Genomic DNA, 23,023 nt, shown 5'->3' with positions numbered 1-23,023 from the left:
ACTTAGGGCATAGGCCCATAAACAACTAACACTTATGTCAAGCACGTAGTAATGAGGATAGTGTAGGCAACTAATAGTTGCGTAAGAGAGGCAATATAACTCAGCTAATTTAAGAGTGTATGTCCCTTTAAGATACTCCACAGCAATAGCCAACAGGCACAACAGTCAGTCCCAAGCAGTATCTTGGTATCTAATAAGCCAGAGTTAAATACAGGAATTGTATAACAGCAATATACGTAGCAGATCTTCTTAAGGCACTACAAGTAACACAATTTGTACTTATCCGTTTGCAGGGCTTTAGGACTTGGGATTCTGTATGGAGGTTCTCCTGGTGGGGGGTAGCTTGGGGTATCCGCAGCAACTCTAATGAGGTTAGCAGAGCAGCTCCAGGAGAGGGATTGCCTCCAGTTCAGGGATGGATGGTTTCCAGTTTGGAAAGGGCAGTAGCTGTGCTTAAAATGCAGCCAAGCTGGCTAAGGCCGACAATAATAGAACACCTTTTGGATGTAACGTAAATGCTTATATAGGCAGGAGCCAGGTGCAGTGCATAAGCACTGATACGAAGCAGGGCAGCGGTGATGTGCGGCGCACTTCCTTGTTCCAGGCTGGAACGCACACAGCACCAGGCATTGACGTCCTCGCGCGGGCGCCGTATGCGTTCCAGCGTGGAATGCATTACGGCACCGAGAGCGCCTGTTACAGCAAGACTGCCTAGGTTGCCTAGCTTTGTAGGTGTTGATCTTATCTTGAAGTACTTTTTGGGATAGGTTTCATGAGCACAATTAACACCCAAGGACTAATTTTTCCACAACTGTTTGACCAGGACATATAATAACATTTTTGAAAGCAAGGCCAATTCTTGCTTTGATCAAGAATACCTCTATAGGGTTACATTGTAAAGGCACCACCAACACGCAAAGTCCAATTTTTCTTCACCTGTTTTTAATTTTTTGCGCTATAAACAAAAAAAGACCGTAAATTTCGTGAAAAATTGCCTTTTTCTTTGTTTTTGTCATAAAATTTAGCAAATTAGTAATTTTTCTTCATAAATTTGGGCCAAAATTTATACTGCTACATATCTTTGGTAAAAATAACCCAAATTGGTGTATATTATTTGGTCTTTGTGAAAGTTATAGAGTCTACAAACTATGGTGCCAATCCCTGAAAATTTATCAATCTGATCACACTTGAAGTACACAGCCTAGCCACATACATAGGCCCAACATTGAAGTAGCACCATCAGGCGATCTACGAGCATAAATTGCACATCTAATTTCTCAACCACCTATTACACTTTTGAAGGCCCTGGAGCACCAGGACAATGGAATTGCCTGGTGCAATTGACCCCATTTTGGAAAGCAAACACCCCAATGTATAATCTATGAGGCATAATGAGTCTTTTGAGTGGTTATTTTTTTTTCCAGACGTTTTTGGAAAACGTGGAAAAAAAATTAAAACGCATTTTATTTACACAAAGTTGTCCATTTATAAGATATTTCGAACACATAGCAAATGCATAGCAAAAATGATACCCCAAAATACATTCTGCTACTCCTCCTGAGTATGGGGATACCAAATGTGTGGGACTTTTACACAGCCTAGCCACATACAAAGGCCCAACATTGAAGTAGCACCATCAGGCGATCTACGAACATAAATTGCACATCTCATTTCTCAACCACCTATTACACTTTTGAAGGCCCTGGAGCACCAGGACAATAAAATTGCCCACAAAATGACCCCATTTTGGAAAGCAAACACCCCAACGTATAATCTATGAGGCATAATGAGTCTTTTGAGCGGTTATTTTTTTCCAGAAGTTTTTGGAAAACGTGGAAAAAATATGAAAACGCATTTTTTTTACACAAAGTTGTCCATTTATAAGATATTTCCAACACATAGCATGTACATAGCAAAAATTACACCCCAAAATACATTCTGCTACTCCTTCTGAGTATGGGGATACCACATGTGTGAGACTTTTACACAGCTTGGCCACATACAGATGCCCAACATCCAAGTAGCACCATCAGGCGTTCTAGGAGCATACATTACATATATAATTTCCTGGCAACCTATCATTTTTGAAGGCTCTTTATATTTCTAACACATAGCACGTACATACCAAGAATTACAATCCAAAATAAATTATATTGCGGAAAGGGTAAAAAAAAGTATTACCTGTGCTTTTAGTAGTGTCCACAGAAGAGAGCACTGGCCCAGGCAGCAGTCAGGGATGTGCTTAGCGACAGCAATAGTAATTCTCCAGGCAGCATATTTGCATAGTCTAGTTAGCAGTGGTGTGGTCCGTTCATGCAGCAGGCTAAGATGATGGCAGGCATGCTGGCAGTAAGTCAGCAGCAGGCTGAGGGCCGCAATCGGGTAAGACCCGTGCACAGGGGCACAGGGGTAAAGGCTTCGACCCACCCAAATCTCTATGAAGCCTGCGGACTCCAGACCCTAATCCGGAAATTACAAAACCCGGAGAAAACAAAAAACATTTTTTCTCCATCCGGAAAAACTATTCTGGAGCCCCATCCGGAAAAACTATTCTGGAGCCCCTCACATATGTAAGACCCCTGTGTAATACAATAGCAGGGCAACAGATCAGTCCAAGCGGCAGGCAAAAGCATAGTCCATAAAACAGGCCAGGGTCAGTTCACGTGGAAGCAGTCCAAACGGTAGGCAGAGGCATAGTCAAAAAAACAGGCCAGGGTCAGTTTACGTGGAAGCAGTCCAAGCGGTAGGAAAAAGCATAGTCCATAAAACAGGCCAGGGTCAGTTCACGTGGAAGCAGTCCAAACGGTAGGCAGAGGCATAGTCAAAAAAACAGGCCAGGGTCAGTTTACGTGGAAGCAGTCCAAGCGGTAGGAAAAAGCATAGTCCATAAAACAGGCCAGGGTCAATTTACGTGGAAGCAGTTTAAACGGTAGGCAGAGGCATAGTAAAAAAACAGGCCAGGGTCAGTTTACGTGGAAGCAGTCCAAACAGTAGGCAGAGGCATAGTAAAAAAGCAGGCCAGGGTCAGTTCACGTGGAAGGCAGTAGCATGAAAATGGTCAGAAAATGGTCAGATGGGGGAAATGGTTAAAAATATGGGCTAATATTTTAGGGATGAATGATACGATTCGAAGCATTCTCCAATGCAAAGGCCAGGTTGGGAGGGACACCGGGGACAATGGTAGCTGGTATCTTTTCGACTTCCTCTTTTGCTGCACACGCGACATCTTTTTTGCCGTCTTCGGCCTCCTTCAGATGGTGGGATGTTGTATGGGTAATGGCGTCCATGAAGTCGGCTAACGACATCAGAGCAAAGGGTTTCTGAGGGGGGTCTTTGTGGATAGATGAGGGCTGTGACTATTTCTTCTGTGAAGTGTAGGAAGGGGGCAGGGTTTTCAGTGGATTTGGAGTAGACTACGTAAGAATTATAAATGGCCAAATGGATAAGATAAATTGCTACCTTCTTGTACCAGAATCGGGACCTCCTTATTGATAAATAGGGCTGAATCATTTGGTCATTGAAATCCACCCCCCCATGTACAGATTATAATCTTGGACACATGTCGGCTTTTCAATGGGACCTCGTCTTCGTTGAACAACAACTGCAGTGTCATTGTGAATGGTGGACAGCATGTGCACATCTCTGTTATCCTTCCACCTCAAGGCCAGCACTTCGTTGCACCTCACTGTTGCTCTTTCCCCCCTTCGCAGCTTTTTGTTCACAATGGATTGTGGTAAGCCCTTCCTATTTTTTCTGGAGGTTCTGCAGGCCAGAGTTTTTTCAATATACAAGTGTCGGAAAAGGGGCAGTCTGGTGTAAAAGTTATCTAGGTAAAGATGATATCCTTTTCTCAGGAGTGGGTAAGCCAGGTCCCATACAATTTTTCCAGCTGTGCCCATGTAGGCCAGGCACTCAGGGGGCTGGAGCTGGGAATCTCTTCCTTCATATATGCGGAACGCATAAAGATATCCCGTGGCTCTCTCACAAAGTTTGTAAAATTTGACTCCATATTTGGCCTTTTTGCTAGGAATGTATTGCTTTATTCCTAGACGGCCTGAAAAGGGTACCAGGGACTCATCCACACATATGTGTTTTTCTGGGACACAGAGTTCTGCAAATTGATGGGAAAGGAAATTTATCAGGGAGCGAATCTTGTACAACTTATCGGAATCTGGATGATTATGGGGAGGGCACTGGGTATTGTCATTAAAGTGAAAGAATCTCATAATCATCTGGTATCGGGCCCTGGGCATTGTGGCAGAATAAATGGGCTGGTGGGAGATGGGTTTGGTGGACCAATAGGAATGTCCTTGATTTTTTTTGTTAAGCCCCATGTTTATGGTGAGGCCAATAAACAATTTGAACTCCTCCAAATTTAGATCTTTCCACTCAAATGGACGGGCATAAGAGGATTGGGGGTTGTTGGCAATATACTGCTGGGCATACAAATTTGTCTGTTCGATAATTAACTGTAGAAAAGTGTCGGGCAAAAAGTGATGAAGGTAATCAACTTCTGAGAAATTTTGGGTGTTGGCCTGCACACCTGGCTGTGCTGTGAAAGGGGGAATAATTGTTGATCCCGATCCGGAAGGCAGCCATGTTAGGTTGGCAAGAACATCTGGCATGAATGTAGTGGCCCTGGCTCCTGGGGGACGTGAAACTCCAGTGGTTGGGGGGGTTGAAATTCTTGTGCTGGTACTCGGGTGTGATGTGGCAGCACTGGTACTGGGCCTGGGTATTTGTTCGCGAGGGGTTTCGCTGGCGGCAGCGCTGGTACTGGGCCTTTGTTCCCGGGGCCTATTGCTGGCGGCAGCGCCGGTACTGGGCCTATTGATGGTGGCAACACTGGTACTGGGCCTAGGAATATAATCCTGGTTGCTGGTGGCTGCCTGGTTTTCAGAGTGCTGTGCCCTTTTAGGAGGGACCCATTCTTCATCCGAATCATTGCTAAATTCAATCGGTTCACCTTCCGATTCGGAATCAGAAATGGAATCTGATGAGAACTCCACGGTGCTCTCATCGGTCATTGAGAGGATCTGGAACGCCTTCTCGCCAGTATACAATTTTTTGGACATTTTGGCTGTGTGGCGGTTAGCTGTATATGATGGGTTGTGCGATTGGTGGCAGGTGACGGTCACTGATGGGTTGTGCGATGGGTGGCTGGTGATGTTCACTGATGGGTTGTGCGATGGGTGGCAGATGACGTTCACTAATGGGTGATGGTGTGATGGGAGATGGTCACTGATGGTTGACAGGCGATGGTCACTGATGGGTGACCGGCCACGGATGGTGACGGGTGATGGTCACAGATGGGTGACAGGCCACGGACGGTGATGGTCACTGATGGGTGCACCACTGATGGTCACTGATGGGTGACGGGTGATGGGTGACAGGGCACGGTCACTGATGGGTGACGGGTGACAGGTTCACCGCTGATGGCAACAGATGGGTGAAAGGGGTGGTCACTGATGGTTGACAGGTGACAGGACAGGTCACTGATGGGTGACAGGGCAGGTCACTGATGGGTGACAGGTGACAGGGCAGGTCACTGATGGGTGACGGGTGACAGTGTAGGTCACTGATGGGTGACGGGTGACAGGGCAGGCCAATAGCCAGATAGAAGATACATAAAACAAAATAACTAAAAAAACAGGCCAAGTGCTGTAATCAGATTGTATGCCACTTCAAAATCCAACAATGAAAAGACATATTGCAAGTGTTGTGTGAGTAATGTCTGTGTGTCCACAGGACAGACAACCTATTTTTTAAAGCATAGACTTTTTATTTACGTGGGTAAATTATAGCGATATTCTTAAGACATGTGGATAATTCTTTTATTTAAATTGCTGTATTTTGTAGTTGCAGGTTTTGGCATCTGAACTTAAAACTGGATTTACAGAGGCCATGCAGGAATTGTCCCGAATACAGCACGGAGAGTACACTCTGGAAGAGAAGATCAAGAGTTGTCACTGTACTATGGAGGAGAAAGTCACCGAGATGAAGAATTCACTCAATAACCTTAAGGTAACAGCAAAGATATGCAATCCATAAGTACACCTTATGCCGCGTACACACGATCGGTTAAACCGATGAGAATGGTCTGATGGACCGTTTTCATCGGTCCAAACTGATCGTGTGTGGGCGCCATCGGTTATTTAACCATCGGTTAAAAAAAAGCCAACTTGTTTTAAATTTAACCGATGGATTCCTGACGCCAAGATTTTGGCCAAAGTGTTAGCAACTCTTCTTAACCGGTTTATCCAAGAGCTTATACACCCTGACCAATCTGGCTTTATCCCCAACAGCTCAACCAGTATCAACATCAGGAGAGTGTTCCTGAATATGCAAATTCCAACAGAGGGGGTGGGCTCCAGAGCTGTTTTAGCCCTGGATGCTGCCAAGGCTTTTGACAGTCTGGAATGGGACTATCTATGGAAGGTCTTAGAGAAATTCGGGTTTGGCCCCAGGTTCATTAGCTGGGTGAAGCTGTTGTACAACCAGCCAAGAGCAAAAATTAAAATCAATAACGAGAGAGGAACGCGACAAGGTTGTCCCCTTTCCCCCCTTCTGTTTTCTCAACGATGGAACCATTAGCCATTAAAATTAGAAAAACAGAAGATATACAGACAGACTCTAGAGGATAAGATCGCACTGTTTGCGGACAATGTCCTCTTTTTCTTAGGAGACGTCGAAACCTTGTTAAAAAAAAGTGATCAAAACGGTGGACAAGTTTGGGCTATGCTCCGAGTTGGTCATTAATTGGGAAAAGTCAGCACTACTGCCAATTGACCCCCTTGGTGTCCAGATACCTCATGGAATTCCTCAGTTAAAAGTAGTAGTCATGATGAAATATCTTGGGATATGGATCACGAGGGACACCAATAGCTTTGTCCAAAATAACTTAATCCCCCTTTTGTCTAAATGGGAACATAAAAGAGACATCTGGTGTAGACTCCCATTATCCATAGCGGGGCGATGTAATCTAATAAAGATGCTATGGTTGCCCCAGTTACTTTATATCCTCCATAACTCCCCAATCTGGATAGACCAAAAATGGTTTAAAAGAATAGAATCCCTCTTCAGAGAGCTAATTTGGAAGAAGGGACAAGCCAGGATATGTCTCCAGACCATGCAGTTACCAGCTAAAGAGGGGGGAATGGCAGTCCCACCCCCGAAAACATACTTTTTAGCTTCGCAGCTACAACATCTTGCAAACTGCGGAGAGGAGGGAGGGGGGAATTCCGGTAGATTGATGCTAACAGGGGCACCGCATAGGACAATAGTGGAGGCACTTGAGGCTGGTTCTTTTATCCATAGATGTCCAACTATAAAACTCATCCGTAAAGTGTGGCAAACAACAAAAGTACTGATGGGTTACAGAGGAATAACAATTTTTGCCCCTCTCTGGTGCAATCAAAACTTAAGGGAATTAGAAGAAATTGAGAGATGTAAAGAATAGTGTTGAGCAGAATACGCCATATTCGATTTCGCGATATATCACGAATATATAGCCAAATATTCGAGAAATATTCGCTAAATTCGAATATTCGTGATATTTTATCGAAATGAAATGTTTGCGAAATTTCGCTATTGCGAATGCGAAAATAATTGCGAAATTTCGACAACTGCGGTAGGAGCACTCTGATTGGCTCAGAATATTCGTGATATTTTATCGAAATTTCGCAAAATGCGAATGCGATATTTATTGCGGAATTTCGACAACTGCTGTAGGAGAACTCTGATTGGCTCTGATGCAAAAGAAGGGCGGAGAAAATAATCGCGCAATATTCCTATTGCCGAATATTCGCATTGCGAATATTCGGCAATATAAAATGATCGCTTCAGTTACTCGGCCCAAGGTCTCTAATCATACCAGCAATGCTTTTAGACGTCGATGGAGATTTCTAGGATGTGATCTGTTCTAAAAATAAAATTGAAAAAATCCGAATATTCGGAATAGCGAATATTGACTGCGAAAATCGAAATATTCGCGAATACTCGAATATGCCATATTCGAGCCGAATATTCGCAATACGAATATTCGTGAGCAACACTAGTAAAGAATGGGAGAGACAAGGGATAAGCCGCTTAACTCAATTGTACGATGGAGAACATATGAAATCCTTCTCAGACTTGCGACAGGAATTTAATGTAGCAAATAATACATTTTATAAATACCTCCAGATTCGACACGCCATTCAAGCCCAGTTTGGGTCACAACCAATTGTATGGTCCCCAGCCCCTACCCTCCTGAAAATAACTTCTTTAAACACAACTAAAGGCCTGATCTCCGAGTTGTACTCCAGAATAGGAGCTAAAACAATAAGTAGGGCAGGCCCAATCAAGAGCAGGATAGGATGGGAGAGAGACTTGGGTCAAATGACCACGGAACAGTGGAGTGCGATCTTGAGGAGGGGGGTATTGGTCTCGATCTCCCCATCTCAGAAAGTATCACACTTGTTCCTCTTGCACAGAGTATACTACACCCCCAGGAGGATGTTTAATCTCGGTTGGAGAAAGCACTGACGAATGTCCAAGGTGCAGATCGACAGGCAATCTCATCCACATGCTATGGAAATGCCCAAAGCTATTTAGATACTGGGAGTAGGTGGTAGATACAATAAATAAAACTTTTAAAACTAAGTTAGAAGCTGAGTCCAAGACATGCCTACTAGGCAGTATAGAGGAAGATAGAGTGCCAGCCGGCTCCCTTGAGGTGGTGCTGAGATGCCTCTTCCAGGCAAGAAAGCTAATTGCATGGAGGTGGCAGGCCCAGACGCTGTCAAATCTTGGGTCGAAACCATTAACTCAATGATTTGGAGCGAGAGAGTGACACTCACCAGACAGGGCAATTATAGAAAGTTTGTGAGGATGTGGAAACCTTGGAAACAGGATGTCCTATATAAGAAGATGGTAGTCGGCCCCTAAATTCAATACATATCTTAACCCGCTATCGGGCATCCCTTCTTAGGGAAGATTTAACTAATGAAGTATATTAATTTAAAAAACTGGTTCATGGTGTGTGGAAAGGGAGGGGGGGTGTGTGTTTGAGGGTTCGAGGGGCGGGTAAGGGGGTGGGAGGAAACGAGGGAAGACAATTTGGAACCGAGAGGTTTCTCATTTATTCACAATGTTATAAAGAAAAGGGGAAGAAAAGAAAAGGGGAAAAAGAGAAAAAAAGTATGGTTGTGTATTTATTATGTCAGGATTATGCACGTTGGTGTACTGTTTCTTTTACCTTTGATATGTAGTAATAGTGGAGATGGGTGCGCTATATAATGAATACTCTATACATATAATTAGTACTGCTAACATATATGTTAAATAAAGTGCATAAACTCAACAACACCTATATTAATAGGAATAGTGATACAAGTGCTCGGCACAAAACAGTCTATTATGACGATAGTCCTACTGATTATACACCAGTAGCATGTGCTGAACCAAACAAGATGGGTCTTATGGTGGTTAAAGTGCAGCAGTGCGTAAGTGATACTTTAAACAAAGTACATAGACAATCTTGAATGAAGTCAGATATGTGTTCAGGAAAACCACAATGTTGTTCCACCTTCACCAGTAATACTGATATGCACCCGAAGTGAGTAATTTTAGATGGATCCTTACCAGATGGTAATGCTCCTTATTTTGATACCAAAAAAGGAGTCATTAACGCTTATACAGGTAAACCTGTGTGATCGGATGTATCCTGTTATATAGACGTCTGGCAGTCATGTGGATTCCAGTATTAGCATGAAAAAATAGAATAATGCCAACATAGTGTAACTTGTTTATTTAAAAGGAATAAAGTAAAAGAAGAGCCAAGTGGCCGCTTACTGTTAGGTGTGCCCCAAACCCGGCACTGAGGCTTGATCGCATGGGTAAGTTTAAGATCGTATGTCCTGGGCGCTGAACACCTATTCCGGGCGTGCGCTCCACCTCGATGGTAACCAGAACCAACGGGACAGGAAGTGACGAATTGCGTGCGTGGATGGGTACCGCCTCGACATACGTTTCGTTGTGAACGTCTTCAGGGGGCGTGAAACAACAATGATATGTAAACAACAATAAAAATGTTATTGAATTAACCGATGGATTCCTAACCGATCGTTTGTAGGCACGTCCATCGGTTAAAAATCCACGCATGCTCAGAATCAAGTCGACGCATGCTTGGAAGCATTGAACTTAGTTTTTTTCAACACGTCATTTTGTTTTACGTCACCGCGTTCTGACAGGATCGTTTTTTTAACCGATGGTGTGTAGGCGTGACCATCAGTCAGCTTCATCGGTTAACCAATGAAACGGTCCATCGGTCCGTTCTCATCGGATGGACTGATCGTGTGTACGCGGCATTAGGGTTGATATGAGTGCTTAATAGGGATGAGCCGAACACCCCCGGTTCGTTTGGCATCCAGAACATGCGAACAGACCAAAAGTTCACGCAAACATTCAAACACAGTTAAAGTCTATGGGACTCGAACGTGAAAAATCAAAAGTGCGAATTTCTCGTTTAAATGTTTTTATTGAGATTTTTCAAAAGCACAACATGTCAGTTAACATTGGTACATGTTCATGAAGCGACAGATCCATCTCACATATACATGTCGGGAGATAATCTCCCCTATCCCTAAACAAAAACATATTCAATTTACTCTTCAAGAGCGTGCAGCCCACATTGTTAACTCAGGTAGTGTGAGCGTCAATTCAGGGTGCCTCCTGATACATTAGTACCGCCCAGATCCCGTAACCCCTGGCACACCGTACGCCCCTACAAGGGATCACGCTGCGTCCCGCGTACCAGGGTCAGGGGCCCGGGCAGGCTTAAATCAGTCGCGCTCTGCCCCCTCGGGGGAAGAGGTCTGCCCGCTCTCAGGGCAACCCCCCTAAAAGGGGTGCCACCTGGATTTTAACCTTTTACCCAACAGCAGCATCTAGCACCAAGGGAGGTGCCTACAGGGGGGGAGAGGGAAAGAGATAGAGAAACGTGTTAAAGAGAGAAATGACAGAGAGGTCTAGCTAAGATCGGAGTGGAGTGTTCCCGCTTCCAGGCGGTGCCCCAGGCAGGAGAGAAACATTGCAGAAGGTAGCCCAGGGTTCCCATATAGACCTGAATTTGTCAGTCTGATCCGCCCGCTTCGCTACTATTTGTTCTTGTGACATAATCCAGGTTACTTTCCTCCTAATCATCCGGAAAGAAACTGCGGGTTTCTTCCAAGCTTTAGCTATGGTCATCCTGGCCCCCAATAAAATGAAAACTGATAATATCCTGGAGTGTTTAGGTAGGCCTGGGATGCACTGGTTTAGAAGCGCCGTGTTAGGCTGAGGGGGTATCCTTTTCTCTAGCACGGAGCCCATAGTGCGGAAAACTCTTTTCCAAAAGGATCTAATGCGGGGGCAGGACCACCACGTGTGTAGCATGTTACCTTCCAGTTCGCATCCCCTAAAACATAATGGAGAGGACCCAGGGAACATTCTAGCCAGTCTAGAGGGGACGTAATACCACCTAAACATCACCTTAAGACTAGCTTCAATGAGACATGTATTGAGAATACCTTTATATGCTCGTTCCGTTGCTCGGTGCCAGACTGCGGTGCTCCAAGATGTGTTCAGTTCCTCCTCCCAGACCCAGGCATACGAGGGCTTATCCGTCTTGGACTCCAGGGTCACATAAATTAACGAGATCCCACCCCTCTGATCCCTAGAGTTTGCGCACCAGTTTTCATATGGCGATATCCTGGGGGGCGCTGACTTGTCCTTCCAGATAGTGTGGAGATAGTGGGATATTTGAGATAACCTAAAGAGTTCCTCATCGGGCATGTCAAGTTGTTTTTTGCAATGATTTAGTGACAGTGGGCCCTCTCTCGCCAGGAAGTGACCTATCCTGTACATTCCCTTATCTGTCCACCACCGGAACGCCTTGATGTCCATCCCTGGGGGAAAGTCTGGGTTATGGAATATGTGCGAAAGGGGTTTCAGAGGGGAAATCAGTCCGGGACGAGAAAATAGTTTAGAACATAGGGCTACGGAGTGAGATAGCGTGGGCGCTAAGATGGCTGGTCTGCGTTTGGGGTCACACCCCAAGACATAATCAATGGTATGTGATGGTATGGACTGCCTCTCCATTGCAAGCCAGTCCGGTTTCGGTCCCTGGAGGAAGGCCGTCGAAATTTGTGTTAGTTGGGCCGCTTGAAAATACCCCCATAAACTTGGTAGCCCCATACCTCCTTGAGTTTTCAATCGATAGAGAACTCCCGATGGACACCTATACCCCTTTTTCCCCCACACAAACCGGGTAATCTCTGCCTGGAATTTATTAAGGAAATGTTTCGGTACCGCGATCGGGAGCGATCGAAACAGGTATAGCAAACGTGGCAGAAGGGTCATTTTTACCGCGTTCACCCGGCCCAGCCAGGACAGCCCACATTTGGCCCACCTCCCCAAGTCCCCTCTACACTTGCTGATCATCGGGGGGTAGTTCACTTTAAAGAGGCCTCCGATATGGGATGTGAGCTTAATGCCTAGGTACGTAATATGTGAGGAAGCCCATTGGAAATCAAAGTTATCAGTAAGCTGTTTAAGTAGGTCCGGGGGGACTGAAATATTAAGAGCTAGAGATTTCCCCACATTTACCCGCAGGCCCGACACCTCACTGAATACCCCTAGGGTCTGGAGTATCTTTGTTGTGGATGTAAGGGGTGAAGTGACAAAGAGTAGGAGGTCGTCCGCGTACAGGGCACATTTGTGTTCCTTTGGTCCACAGAATACCCCCTTGATATCAGGGTTCGTCCTAATAGCTACTGCCAGCGTTTCGATAGCCACCGCAAATAGGAGCGGGGAAAGAGGGCACCCCTGCCTGGTCCCTCTGCCAATTGGGAAGGATTTAGAATATCTGCCCATAAGTCGCACCTGGGCGGAGGGGTTGGAGTAAAGTGACCCAATGAGGCCCATGAAGTTGGGTCCAAACCCCCACCTTTTCAGAACCTCCCTCAAGTACTCCCAGTCTATAGTGTCAAAGGCCTTATGTAGGTCTATAGATAACAGGAAGCCCTCCTGCCGCGGTCCTCCGTCCCACTGTGATTGCAGAAGGGAAACGATGTCTATAGCCCGTCTGATCTGGTCTGTCCCCTGTCTCCCAGGGATGAAGCCCACCTGGTCTTTGTGTACATATGAGGCTATGAAGCCGGACAGCCTATTCGCTAGTATTTTTGTCATGATTTTAATATCGTTGTTAATCAGTGAGATGGGGCGATAATTACCCACCTCGCTCGGGTCCCTATCCGGTTTCGGAATGACCGAGATGTAGGCAGAGTTTAGGTCTGTCCCCAGTTGGGCTCCATCCCTGAGAGAATTGAACAGTCGTGTCAGGTGTGGGGCCAGGCATGCCCCAAATTTCTTGTAGTAACCAGTGGAGAAGCCATCTGGACCCGGCGATGAGCCCAGTTTGAGGGCCTTTATTGTGGACAGTACTTCCTCTTGAGTGAAAGGGGATTCCATGATGTCCCTATGTTCCCCCGTCAGGGATGGCAATGGGAGATCTTCTAGAAAATTCCTTCCTATAGGGGAGGGTGGAGTTTGAGCAGGCTTGTATAGCCCCTCATAAAATTGAAGGAATGAGTCCATTATTTTAGTTGGGTTCTGCGTCAGCTCCCCTGTGGGGACCCGTATTTTAGGAAAAGCAAGCGCCCGCTGTTTGGGGCTCAGTTTGGTAGCCAGGCGTGAGCCTATCCTGTCAGTTTGGGAATAAAACCTAGCCCCTGACCATCTGAGGTGCTTCTCGGCCGCAGTTGTCAGTGCTAAGTTCAGAAGCGCTCTCGCTTCGTCCAGTCGGGCAAGAGAGTCAGCCGTGGGTTGGCGTTTGTGTGCTTTTTTCAACTTGTTAAAGGACTCTGTAAGCCTGATAATGTCAGCCCTATGTTCCTTTTTGAGTTTAGCGGCTACCTGTATCAGTTTCCCCCTGATGACCGTTTTGTGCGCTGCCCAGACCGTGGAAGGGGAGACTTCAGACGTTGTATTGATAAGGAAATATTCCTTAATGTCTTTCTCTAGTAAGGAGCATTGGACCGGATCGCTTAGAAGCGACTCATTCAGGCGCCAGCGAGGCGGGTTTCTAGAACCCGTTGGCCTCCTAGTAAGCAAAGTGACCATTGAGTGGTCTGACAGGGGGGTGTCAGCAATCCTGGCGTTACAAATTAATGGCAGTGTCGTGGCGTGGGTGAAAACGTGGTCAATCCTGGCATAGGAGTTGTGGGGGGCAGAGAAGTGGGTGTAATCTTTTGCGCGTGGGTTTACCTCCCGCCAGACATCAATCAACCCCGCCGAATGGAGGAGCTTGGCTATGTTAGCGCTCTGTTTGGAGGGGCGTTTAGGTTTAGGTGCGCCGTTAGCCGTCTTATCCAGTGAGAAGTCAAACGCCGTATTTGAGTCTCCCCCCAGGAAGACAGTGCCCCTCAAGTGTGGTTGTAGTTTGCGTAATAGTGATTCAAAAAAGGGTCTTTGGCCCTTATTCGGTGTGTAGTAGGAGACGAAGGTGTATAGTTCCCCGTCGATATGGCCTGAAACCAGGATATAGCGGCCCAGCGGGTCCACTATAGATTCCATCAGAGACAGGTTGATGTGTCTGGCGAAACATATGGCCACCCCCTTCGTTTTATTGTCAGCCGAGGCAAGATAAAATTGGGGGTAACTGTGGTGGAGGAATGTGGGTCTGTAGGTGGACGGGAAATGTGTCTCCTGCAGTAGGAGGACTTCAGCGTGCATAGAGTGGTATGACTGGAGGAGCTTCCTGCGTTTAACGGGGGAATTTAGTCCCTGAGTGTTATGGGAGATGATCTTAAGTGTTGGTGGGGGGGGACATGTGTCAGCCATGGATCAGAGGTTTGGGAGCCCCCCTATACCAATGCTGCCTACCTGGATCCTGTCGGGAGTATTCCTTCCGCAGTTCTGGTCCTTGCAGCGTCGCGAGACCTGGGTCTGGGCTGAGGCTCTGGAACACACCCCGGAATCGTGGAGCACCCCTAGGGGAATGTGGAGAGGACAGAAGTAAAAGAGGTGAAAAAGAGAAAGAAGGGAGAAGAAAAGATAACATTAATACATAGCTGCTGCCGAGCAAATCAAACCTCAAACTCGGTAAACATTTCTTGACCGTATTCCGGGGGTCCCCTGACCCCCCCCCACCCCGGGGTGTAGTGGGCAATACTGCCCTCACCCCAAAAAGTTTAGGGCACCGAAATAACCCTAAAGCCGGGCTACCGGTAACGGATCTGGCTTCACCAAGGGTGATCCTGATCCAATGGAGGTGCACTGAGTCCACCACGGCCCGTCACCTCTAATCTATCACTTAGGGCTAACCGGGAGCCTATGATACCCATAAACTGAACGCCCCTACCGTGTAGGCTAGACCCACAAACTGTAACCGAGCCCCCAACATGAACTAACTGGAGGAGGGAGAGAAGGAAAAGGGCCAGCATCCAGTAACTTAATCCGTAATAAAAGCTGCCCGCCTGTGGGGCCTGTGGGCCATGAACCCACCCCCCCCTTCTCCTAGTACGTCTCCTAGAACTGCGACCCCCCCCTCCCCCCCCGCTCTATCAAACTGTGACCTTGATTTTCCCCCTAGTCTCCCCAGCAAGAATAAGATGTGTGATATTCAACAATCCCTAGCGACCAAGCTGAAGAAAATGGGCCCCCCAGGAGCCCCAGAGCTCCCGAAACTATACCCCCCCCCCCAGAGTCCCAGGCCAGAGTCCCAGTCCCTATACCATGCCGAAAAAGCAACATACGCCAACGGTAACATAAAAAGATAAATAAAACTGCTTATCAGAGTTCCGATAGGCCTCAACAAGGCAACCCAATAGTGGTATAGGAAGTCAGTTCCCACAAGGGCCAACGATGGGACCGGGGGGGAAAGAGGGACCCTCCACCCCCGTAAGGGATGGGTAGTTCTTCAGTGGTTCAGACCAGTCAGGACTGGTAGTACTTCAGCCGATGAATCTCATGTGAAAGAGTTCTCCTTGGAGCGCTTGTGGTTCTGTGTCAGCCAATTCTTCTGCAGCGGGCTTGCGGGCGGCGGTCTCTTCGTGGATCCAGGTGTCCCCCTGCCGGACTGTGAGGATGGCGGTTCCAGGACAATCAGTCCTAGTTGGGTTAGCAGGCGTTCCCCCTCTGTGAATGATGAGAAGCCAAAATTTTTGTTTCTGTAGGAAAAGTTCACTCGTAGCGGGAAGGACCATCTGTACGTGATTTCTTTTCCCATAAGGACCTGCAGCAGCGGTTTAAGTGAGCGCCTCTTCTGCACTGTGTAAGGTGACAGATCCGCAAAAATTTGGATGTTGTGGCCGTTCAAAGTGAGGTTGTCTGATCTCCTAGCTCTCCTCATCACCTCTTCTTTGACAGCATAGTAGTGCGGTTTCACAATGATGTCTCTGGGCAGGCCATCCGATCGGGGGGATTGTAAGGCTCTGTGTGCTCTATCTAGCTCAAGACGGTGCTCAGCGATATCAGGGATGAGGCTTTTAATCAGGGTTTTCACTGCCGCTTGCACCTCCTTGTCCGACTCCGGGAGCCCCCGCACCCTAAAATTATAGCGTCTCGAACGGTTCTCGAGGTCGTCGATCTTAGAAAAAGCCATCTCCAGTTGATCCTGCACCTCTTGCAACCTTGTGGAATTCTGATTGATTCGCGCCACTGCCTGGTCCGCCTTTTGCTCTATTGTGTCCATCCTCATCCCCAGCTGCAGCAAGTCTGCATGGATGGATGATGTGATCTGTGCTGCGTTCAGTGCCAGGCTCCTGGACAGCATTTGGGAGAAAGCAGCCATCATAGAGGGAAAGTCAGTGGGAATGGGGGCCTCCTCCTGCACCTCACTGACAGTAAGCAGCAGGCCTGTATGTGGGTCCAGCATGGGGGTAGTGGGGAATGCAGATCCCATCCTGCCCAGCAGTGATTCAGTGGATGATGGGGAAGCTGCTGCTGCTAAGGGGGGGAATCCAGTGCCTGGGGATTGCGGGGGGGAATGATCCTGGTCGGCTATGGAGTCCTCCTTCTGCTCCGTTTCTGGGCCTCGTGGAGCCGCCATCTTGGCATAGCTGAGGGGGCCGGGAGACGCCGCCATTTGGCCTGTTAAGTCCCTCCGGACTGGCGGTAACGACATCCGCGGGTTCGGGGGTGCTTCCCCTACCTGATCGGCCCGGTGTGGTAGCTGTGGGGGCGCTCAGTCAGCTCCGGTGTGCAGCGTTAGGCCGTGGTGGAGCGGAGCTTCAGACGCCGGTGGCCATCTTGAATGCTGCGCGCATGCGCCTCCAAGTGCGAATTTTAAAGGCTAATATGCAAGTTATTGTCCTAAAAAGTGTTTGGGGACCCCGGTCCTGCCCCAGGGGACATGTATCAATACAAAAAAAAAGGTTTTAAAAATGGCCGTTTTTCGGGAGCAGTGATTTTAATAATGCTTAAAGCGGTGGTTCACTCCATAACAACATTTTAGCATACAATTATGCATAGTAGCGCGAGCTACAGTATGCCTGTATTTATTTTTTTAGCCCTGTACTCACTGTGCAATCGTATATTGAAGATTCCGACTCCCCGCGGGGAATGGGCGTTCCTATCCAGAGGGAAGGTGATTGACGGCCAGCTCTGGCACGTCACGCTCCCCGAAGACAGCCGGAGTAGGTCTCGACTCTTCACGGCGCGATACGGCGCCTGCGCACAGACTATGCGCAGGCGCCGTGAAGAGCCAAGTCCTATTTCGGCTATTTCCGGAAAGAAGCGTGACGTGCCAGAACCGGCCGTCAATCACCTTCCCTCTGGATAGGAACGCCCATTCCCCGCGGGGAGTCGGAATCTTCAATATACGATTGCACAGTGAGTACGGGGCTAAAAAAATAAATACAGGCATACTGTAGCTCGCGCTACTATGTCTAATTTTATGCTAGAGGAAATTTTTTTTTTTTTTTTTATAGGGTGAACCCCCGCTTTAAAGTGAAACAATAAAAGTGAAATATTTCTTTAAATTTCGTACCTGGGGGGTGTCTAAAGTATGCATGTAAAGTAGCACATTTTTCCCATATTTAGAACTGTCCCTGCACAAAATGTAATTTCTGAAGGAAAAAGGGTAATTTAAAACTACTTGCGGTTATTCATGAATTGTCGGTCCCGGCAATACAGAGAAAAGTAATTGAAAAAAATGACAGGGGTCCCTGTAATTTTTTTGCAATTACTTTAAGTTAATTTTTTCCTTCAAAAATGACATTTTGTGCAGGGAACCAAAATTAAAAAAAAAATGTGTGTGGGTCCCCCCAAATTCCAAATCAGGCCCTTCAGGTCTGGTATGGATATTAAGGGGAACCCTGTGTAATTTAAAAAAAAATACGTGGGGTTTCCCACAAAATCCATACCAGACTCTTTTTCCGAGCACTCCACCTGGCAGGCCACAGAAAAAGAGGGGGGACGAGAGCGCCCCCCCTCCTGAACCATACCAGGCCACATGCCCTCAACATGGGGAGGATGCTTTGGGGATCTGTGACCCCCAAAGCACCTTATCCACATGTTGATGGGGACAAGGGCCTTATCCCACAACCCTTGCCCGGTGGTTGTGGGGGTCTGCGGGTGGGGGTCTTATCGTAATCTGGAAGCCCCCTTTAACAAAGGGGACCCCCAGATTCCGACCCCCTATGTGAATTGGTAACGGGGTACATTGTACCTCTACCATTTCACAAAAAAAGTGTCAAAAAAGGTAAAAAAACACACAGACAGCTTGGGAGAAGTCCTTTAACAAAAAATGTATTTCAGCTCTTCTAATTTTTGAAATTTCTAATTATTCAAATTTCCAAAATTTCTATTTTCCAAATTTCCAAAATTTTTAATTTCCCAAATTTTGGGATATCGAATTTTCCAATTTCCCAAAATTAGAGATTCAAATTTTCCAATTTCTGAATTTTTGAATTTTGCTATTTCGAATTTTTGAATCTCGGATTTCCGAAATTTCCAATTTTCGAATTTCCGAAATTCCGAATTAGAAAATTCTGAAATTCAAAATTTCGCAGATTCGAAATTTCGCAAATTAGAAATTCGAAATTTTGGAATTCGGAAATTCAAAATTTCACATATTCGAAAATCCGAAAATTGGGAAATTGAAAAATTTGGAAATTTCGGAATTAACTAATTTGTCAAAATTTGTTAAAAAAACGTATTCAGAACTAAACGAATTGCACATGTCTACTGGGCATCCTATGAAAAACGTGGGAGATACCAATGGGTAAAATTTAGGGTTGTCCCGATACCACTTTTTTAGGACCGAGTACAAGTACCGATACTTTTTTTCAAGTAGTCGCCGATACCGAATACCGATACTTTTTTTAAATGTGTCCCCAAATGCAGCCATGTTCCCAACATATGCAGCCATGTCCCCCCAGCCATGTCCCCCACATATGCAGCCATGTCCCCCTAGCCATGTCCCTCACATATGCAGCCATGTCCCTCTAGCCATGTCCCTCACATATGCAGCCATGTCCCTCTAGCCATGTCCCTCACATATGCAGCCATGTCCCTCTAGCCATGTCCCTCACATATGCAGCCATGTCCCTCTAGCCATGTCCCTCACATATGCAGCCATGTCCCTCCAGCCATGTCCCTCTAGCCATGTCCCTCTAGCCATATCCCTCACATATGCAGCCATGTCCCTCCAGCCATGTCCCTCCAGCCATGTCCCTCCAGCCATGTCCCTCCAGCCATGTCCCTCTAGCCATGTCCCTCCAGCCATGTCCCTCCAGCCATGTCCCTCCAGCCATGTCCCTCTAGCCATGTCCCTCCAGCCATGTCCCTCTAGCCATGTCCCTCCAGCCATTTCCCCCATACCTTTGCCGCCGAAAGCCGCCGCCGCCGCATGGAGAAAATCACAGCATTCATTTGAATAGCTGTTTTGCCCGCGCGTATAGACACTCCCCCTTGCTCGGGATTGGACAGATCATGATCAACCATCATGTAGAACATCTGGCATGGATACATAATAGTTGCCTGAAATTTTGCAGTTCATCATCCCCAGGAACTGTTTGTTACAATGTGCTTGGGGTCTGAGGCAACTATTATGTATCCATGCCAGATGTTCATGTAATTTCATGCAATCCTCTACATCAGTGGTCTCAAAGTACCGGCCCGCAGGCCATTTGCGGCCCGCGGACCAGTTATAAATGGCCCTCAGGCAGGGTGGAAGTGAGGGGAGCAAACAAAAAAAAAAAAAAAATTTTTTTTTTTTGTTTTTTTTTTTGAGCTGGTGCCATCTGGTGGTGAGCCGTTGGTATTACAAGTTATTACCACCAGATGTGAGCTGGCGCCATCTGGTGGTGGCCGTTGGTATTACAAGTTAAGCATTACAAGTTAAACAGCAATTCTAATGTCATTTTACACTATTTTCACTGCCATATTCTTCCCTCTAATTAGAACCCCCAAACATTATATATATTTTTTATCCTAACACCCTAGAGAATAAAATAGCGATCATTGCAATACTTTCTGTTACGCCGTATTTGCGCAGCGGTCTTACAAGCGCACTTTTTTGGGAAAAAATTACACTTTTTTTAATTAAAAAATAAGACAACAGTAAAGTTATCCCCATTTTTTTTTAATATTATGAAAGATAATGTTACGCCGAGTAAATTGATACCCAACATGTCACGCTTCAAAATTGTGTCCGCTTGTGGAATGCCGACAAACTTTTTTACCCTTTAAAATCTTCATAGGCGACGTTTAAAAAAATCTACATGTTGCATGTTTTAAGTTACAGAGGAGCTAGAATTATTGCTCTCACTCTACCAATCGCGGCGATACCTCACATGTGTGGTTTGAACACCGTTTACATATGCGGGCGCTGCTCACGTATGTGTTCGCTTCTGCGCGCAAGCTCGTCGGGACGGGGTGCGTTTTCTGGCTCCTAACTTTTTTAGCTGGCTCCTAGATTCCAAGCAAATTTGTCAACCCTGACTTACACCAGTGCTGGTGGTAATAATGCGCTCGCTGACACCAGTGCTGGGGGTTATTAATGCGCTCGCTGTTTTTGAAGTTTGAAAGTTTGCATGCGGCCCCCCATGGCATATGAAAACTTGTCTTGTGGCCCTCAGGTAATTTGAGTTTGAGACCCCTGCTCTACATGATGTAGAGCATCATGCTCGTTTTGTAATAACACGTTTGTAGTAACTATATGGTTTTCCTATATTCTATTGCCTTTAAAATCCCAATTTTTTGAGGTACAATCAAAATTTGTTTATTTTATGCAGGGTTAGGTACCATCTGGTGTGTATCTTGATGGCTGTTTCTGTCGCCGAAATTGAGGGAGTACATTTCAGTAGGTTTTGGATCAAAGTGGTCCATTCTGGTAGTGAAAAAGATTGGTCCAAGTCAATTTCCCATTGAAGCATTGGTTTTGACTTTTCTGAGAGAGAAAATTCATTTAAGCAGCGGTAAATACGAGAAATCAATCCCCTATCTCTTGGTGAGGAGATGCATATTTGTTTAAATTGAGAATAGGGGGGTTTAAAATGTTAAAGAGAAGTATTTTTGGTAGAATTCTTCAATTTGAGTATAATGGAGAAATTCTGAAATTGGGAGATTATATAGTTCACGTAAATCTGAAAAAGGGCAACATTTGTTATTAAGGGATAGGGATTTCAAAGTAGTAAGGTTCCATAGTTTTCATCCTATATAGAAGCGGGGATCTCCTATATAGGATGCTGGGGGGTTCCCCTTCTTTCTTAAGCTTTTCTGTACTTTCTTCTTGCCGGATTCGGTCATCACGGCCATTCTCTCACCTTGCTATATTAAAAACACAAAAATATTCAGGGAATTTGCCAAAAACCGTGGTTGATCATCCAGGATTTATATACTTTGGTTCCAAGGTGAATGTGTTATTCTTTATGTGATTACTAGTTGACATAGTATTTATTGTAAATAGGGTTGTCCCGATACCACTTTTTTAGGACCGAGTACAAGTACCGATACTTTTTTTCATGTAGTCGCCGATACCGAATACCGATACTTTTTTTAAATGTCATGTGACAGTTTTCAAACCACAATACAGACTAAGGATATTTTCTTTAGAATTATGAAGAACTCTAACTCAAGACATTATAAAAGAATAAAAATGAGTAAAAATGAATAAAAATGTTTTATTTGCTTGTCACGCAGTAGTAAAAAACTCAAAGAATTTTCATAGAACATGTTGATAAATACAAAAAAAGTATTCTATTTAGGTATCGGGAGCATTTGCGCGAGTACGAGTACTCCCGCAAATACTCGGTATCGGTCCCGATACCGATACTAGTATCGGTATCTGGACAACCCTAATTGTAAACTAACTATGCTGAGATGTGCCTTGATCTTATTTTGTACCTTATTATTGTTTTGTAAGTGGTTTTGTAAAATTCCTTGGCCTTTAAATAAAGAATACAAAATAAAAAAAATATTGGGCCTAGGGGTGGCTGTGGGAGGGCTGCACACAGAATTTTTTTAGCTTCATGCATAGAATGCCTGAAGGTAAAAGACCGCCAAGGCTAAGTTCACCTTTGGAACATTTTACATGTTCCTGCTCCTGGCTCCTTTGCCTCCCGATCTCCCCTCCCTGTGATGGCAGACAGGGGACCTTCTCCCTGCACCTGCTGTCACAATTTAAAAACAATGCAGCCGTGCAAGGCTCCACCCACACGGACATGTGTATTTAGTTAGATCATGCAAATAGCTGACTACATGATGCAACTGCCAGAGGAAAAAAACAGTATTTTCACTTTTCATCAGTTCAGATAAGTCAAGACAATAAAAGATGATTCTAAGTTAGTTTCCCGCTGTGAGTTAGGGCACCTGGGGCCAGATCCACATACAAATGGACAGGCGCAGCGCATCAGAAATACGCTACGCCGCCGTATCTTACCTGGCTTTAAGTCGAATCCAGGAAGAATTCGCGCCGTAAGTTACGGCGGCGTAGTGTATTTCTGGCGGCGGAATTCAAATCGGCGGGTAGGGGGAGTGATTCATTTAAATGAAGCGC

General features: G+C 45.9%; 1 protein-coding gene across 1 annotated transcript in view; it reads left to right on the top strand.

Annotated features, from left to right (window-relative positions):
• ARHGEF33 (Rho guanine nucleotide exchange factor 33) overlaps nt 1-23,023 on the top strand; it is a 241,513-nt gene that overhangs the window by 36,768 nt on the left and 181,722 nt on the right. Inside the window, exon 3 of the mRNA XM_040350765.1 lies at nt 5,860-6,024. Coding sequence (XP_040206699.1) covers nt 5,860-6,024 — 165 coding nt within the window. The remainder of the gene's footprint in view (nt 1-5,859; nt 6,025-23,023) is intronic.

The sequence above is a fragment of the Rana temporaria genome, chromosome 4 (assembly GCF_905171775.1).
Source record: "Rana temporaria chromosome 4, aRanTem1.1, whole genome shotgun sequence".
Lineage (NCBI taxonomy): Eukaryota > Metazoa > Chordata > Amphibia > Anura > Ranidae > Rana > Rana temporaria.
Note: the sequence above shows the minus strand (reverse complement) of the source record. Positions and strands in the feature narration are given on the sequence as shown.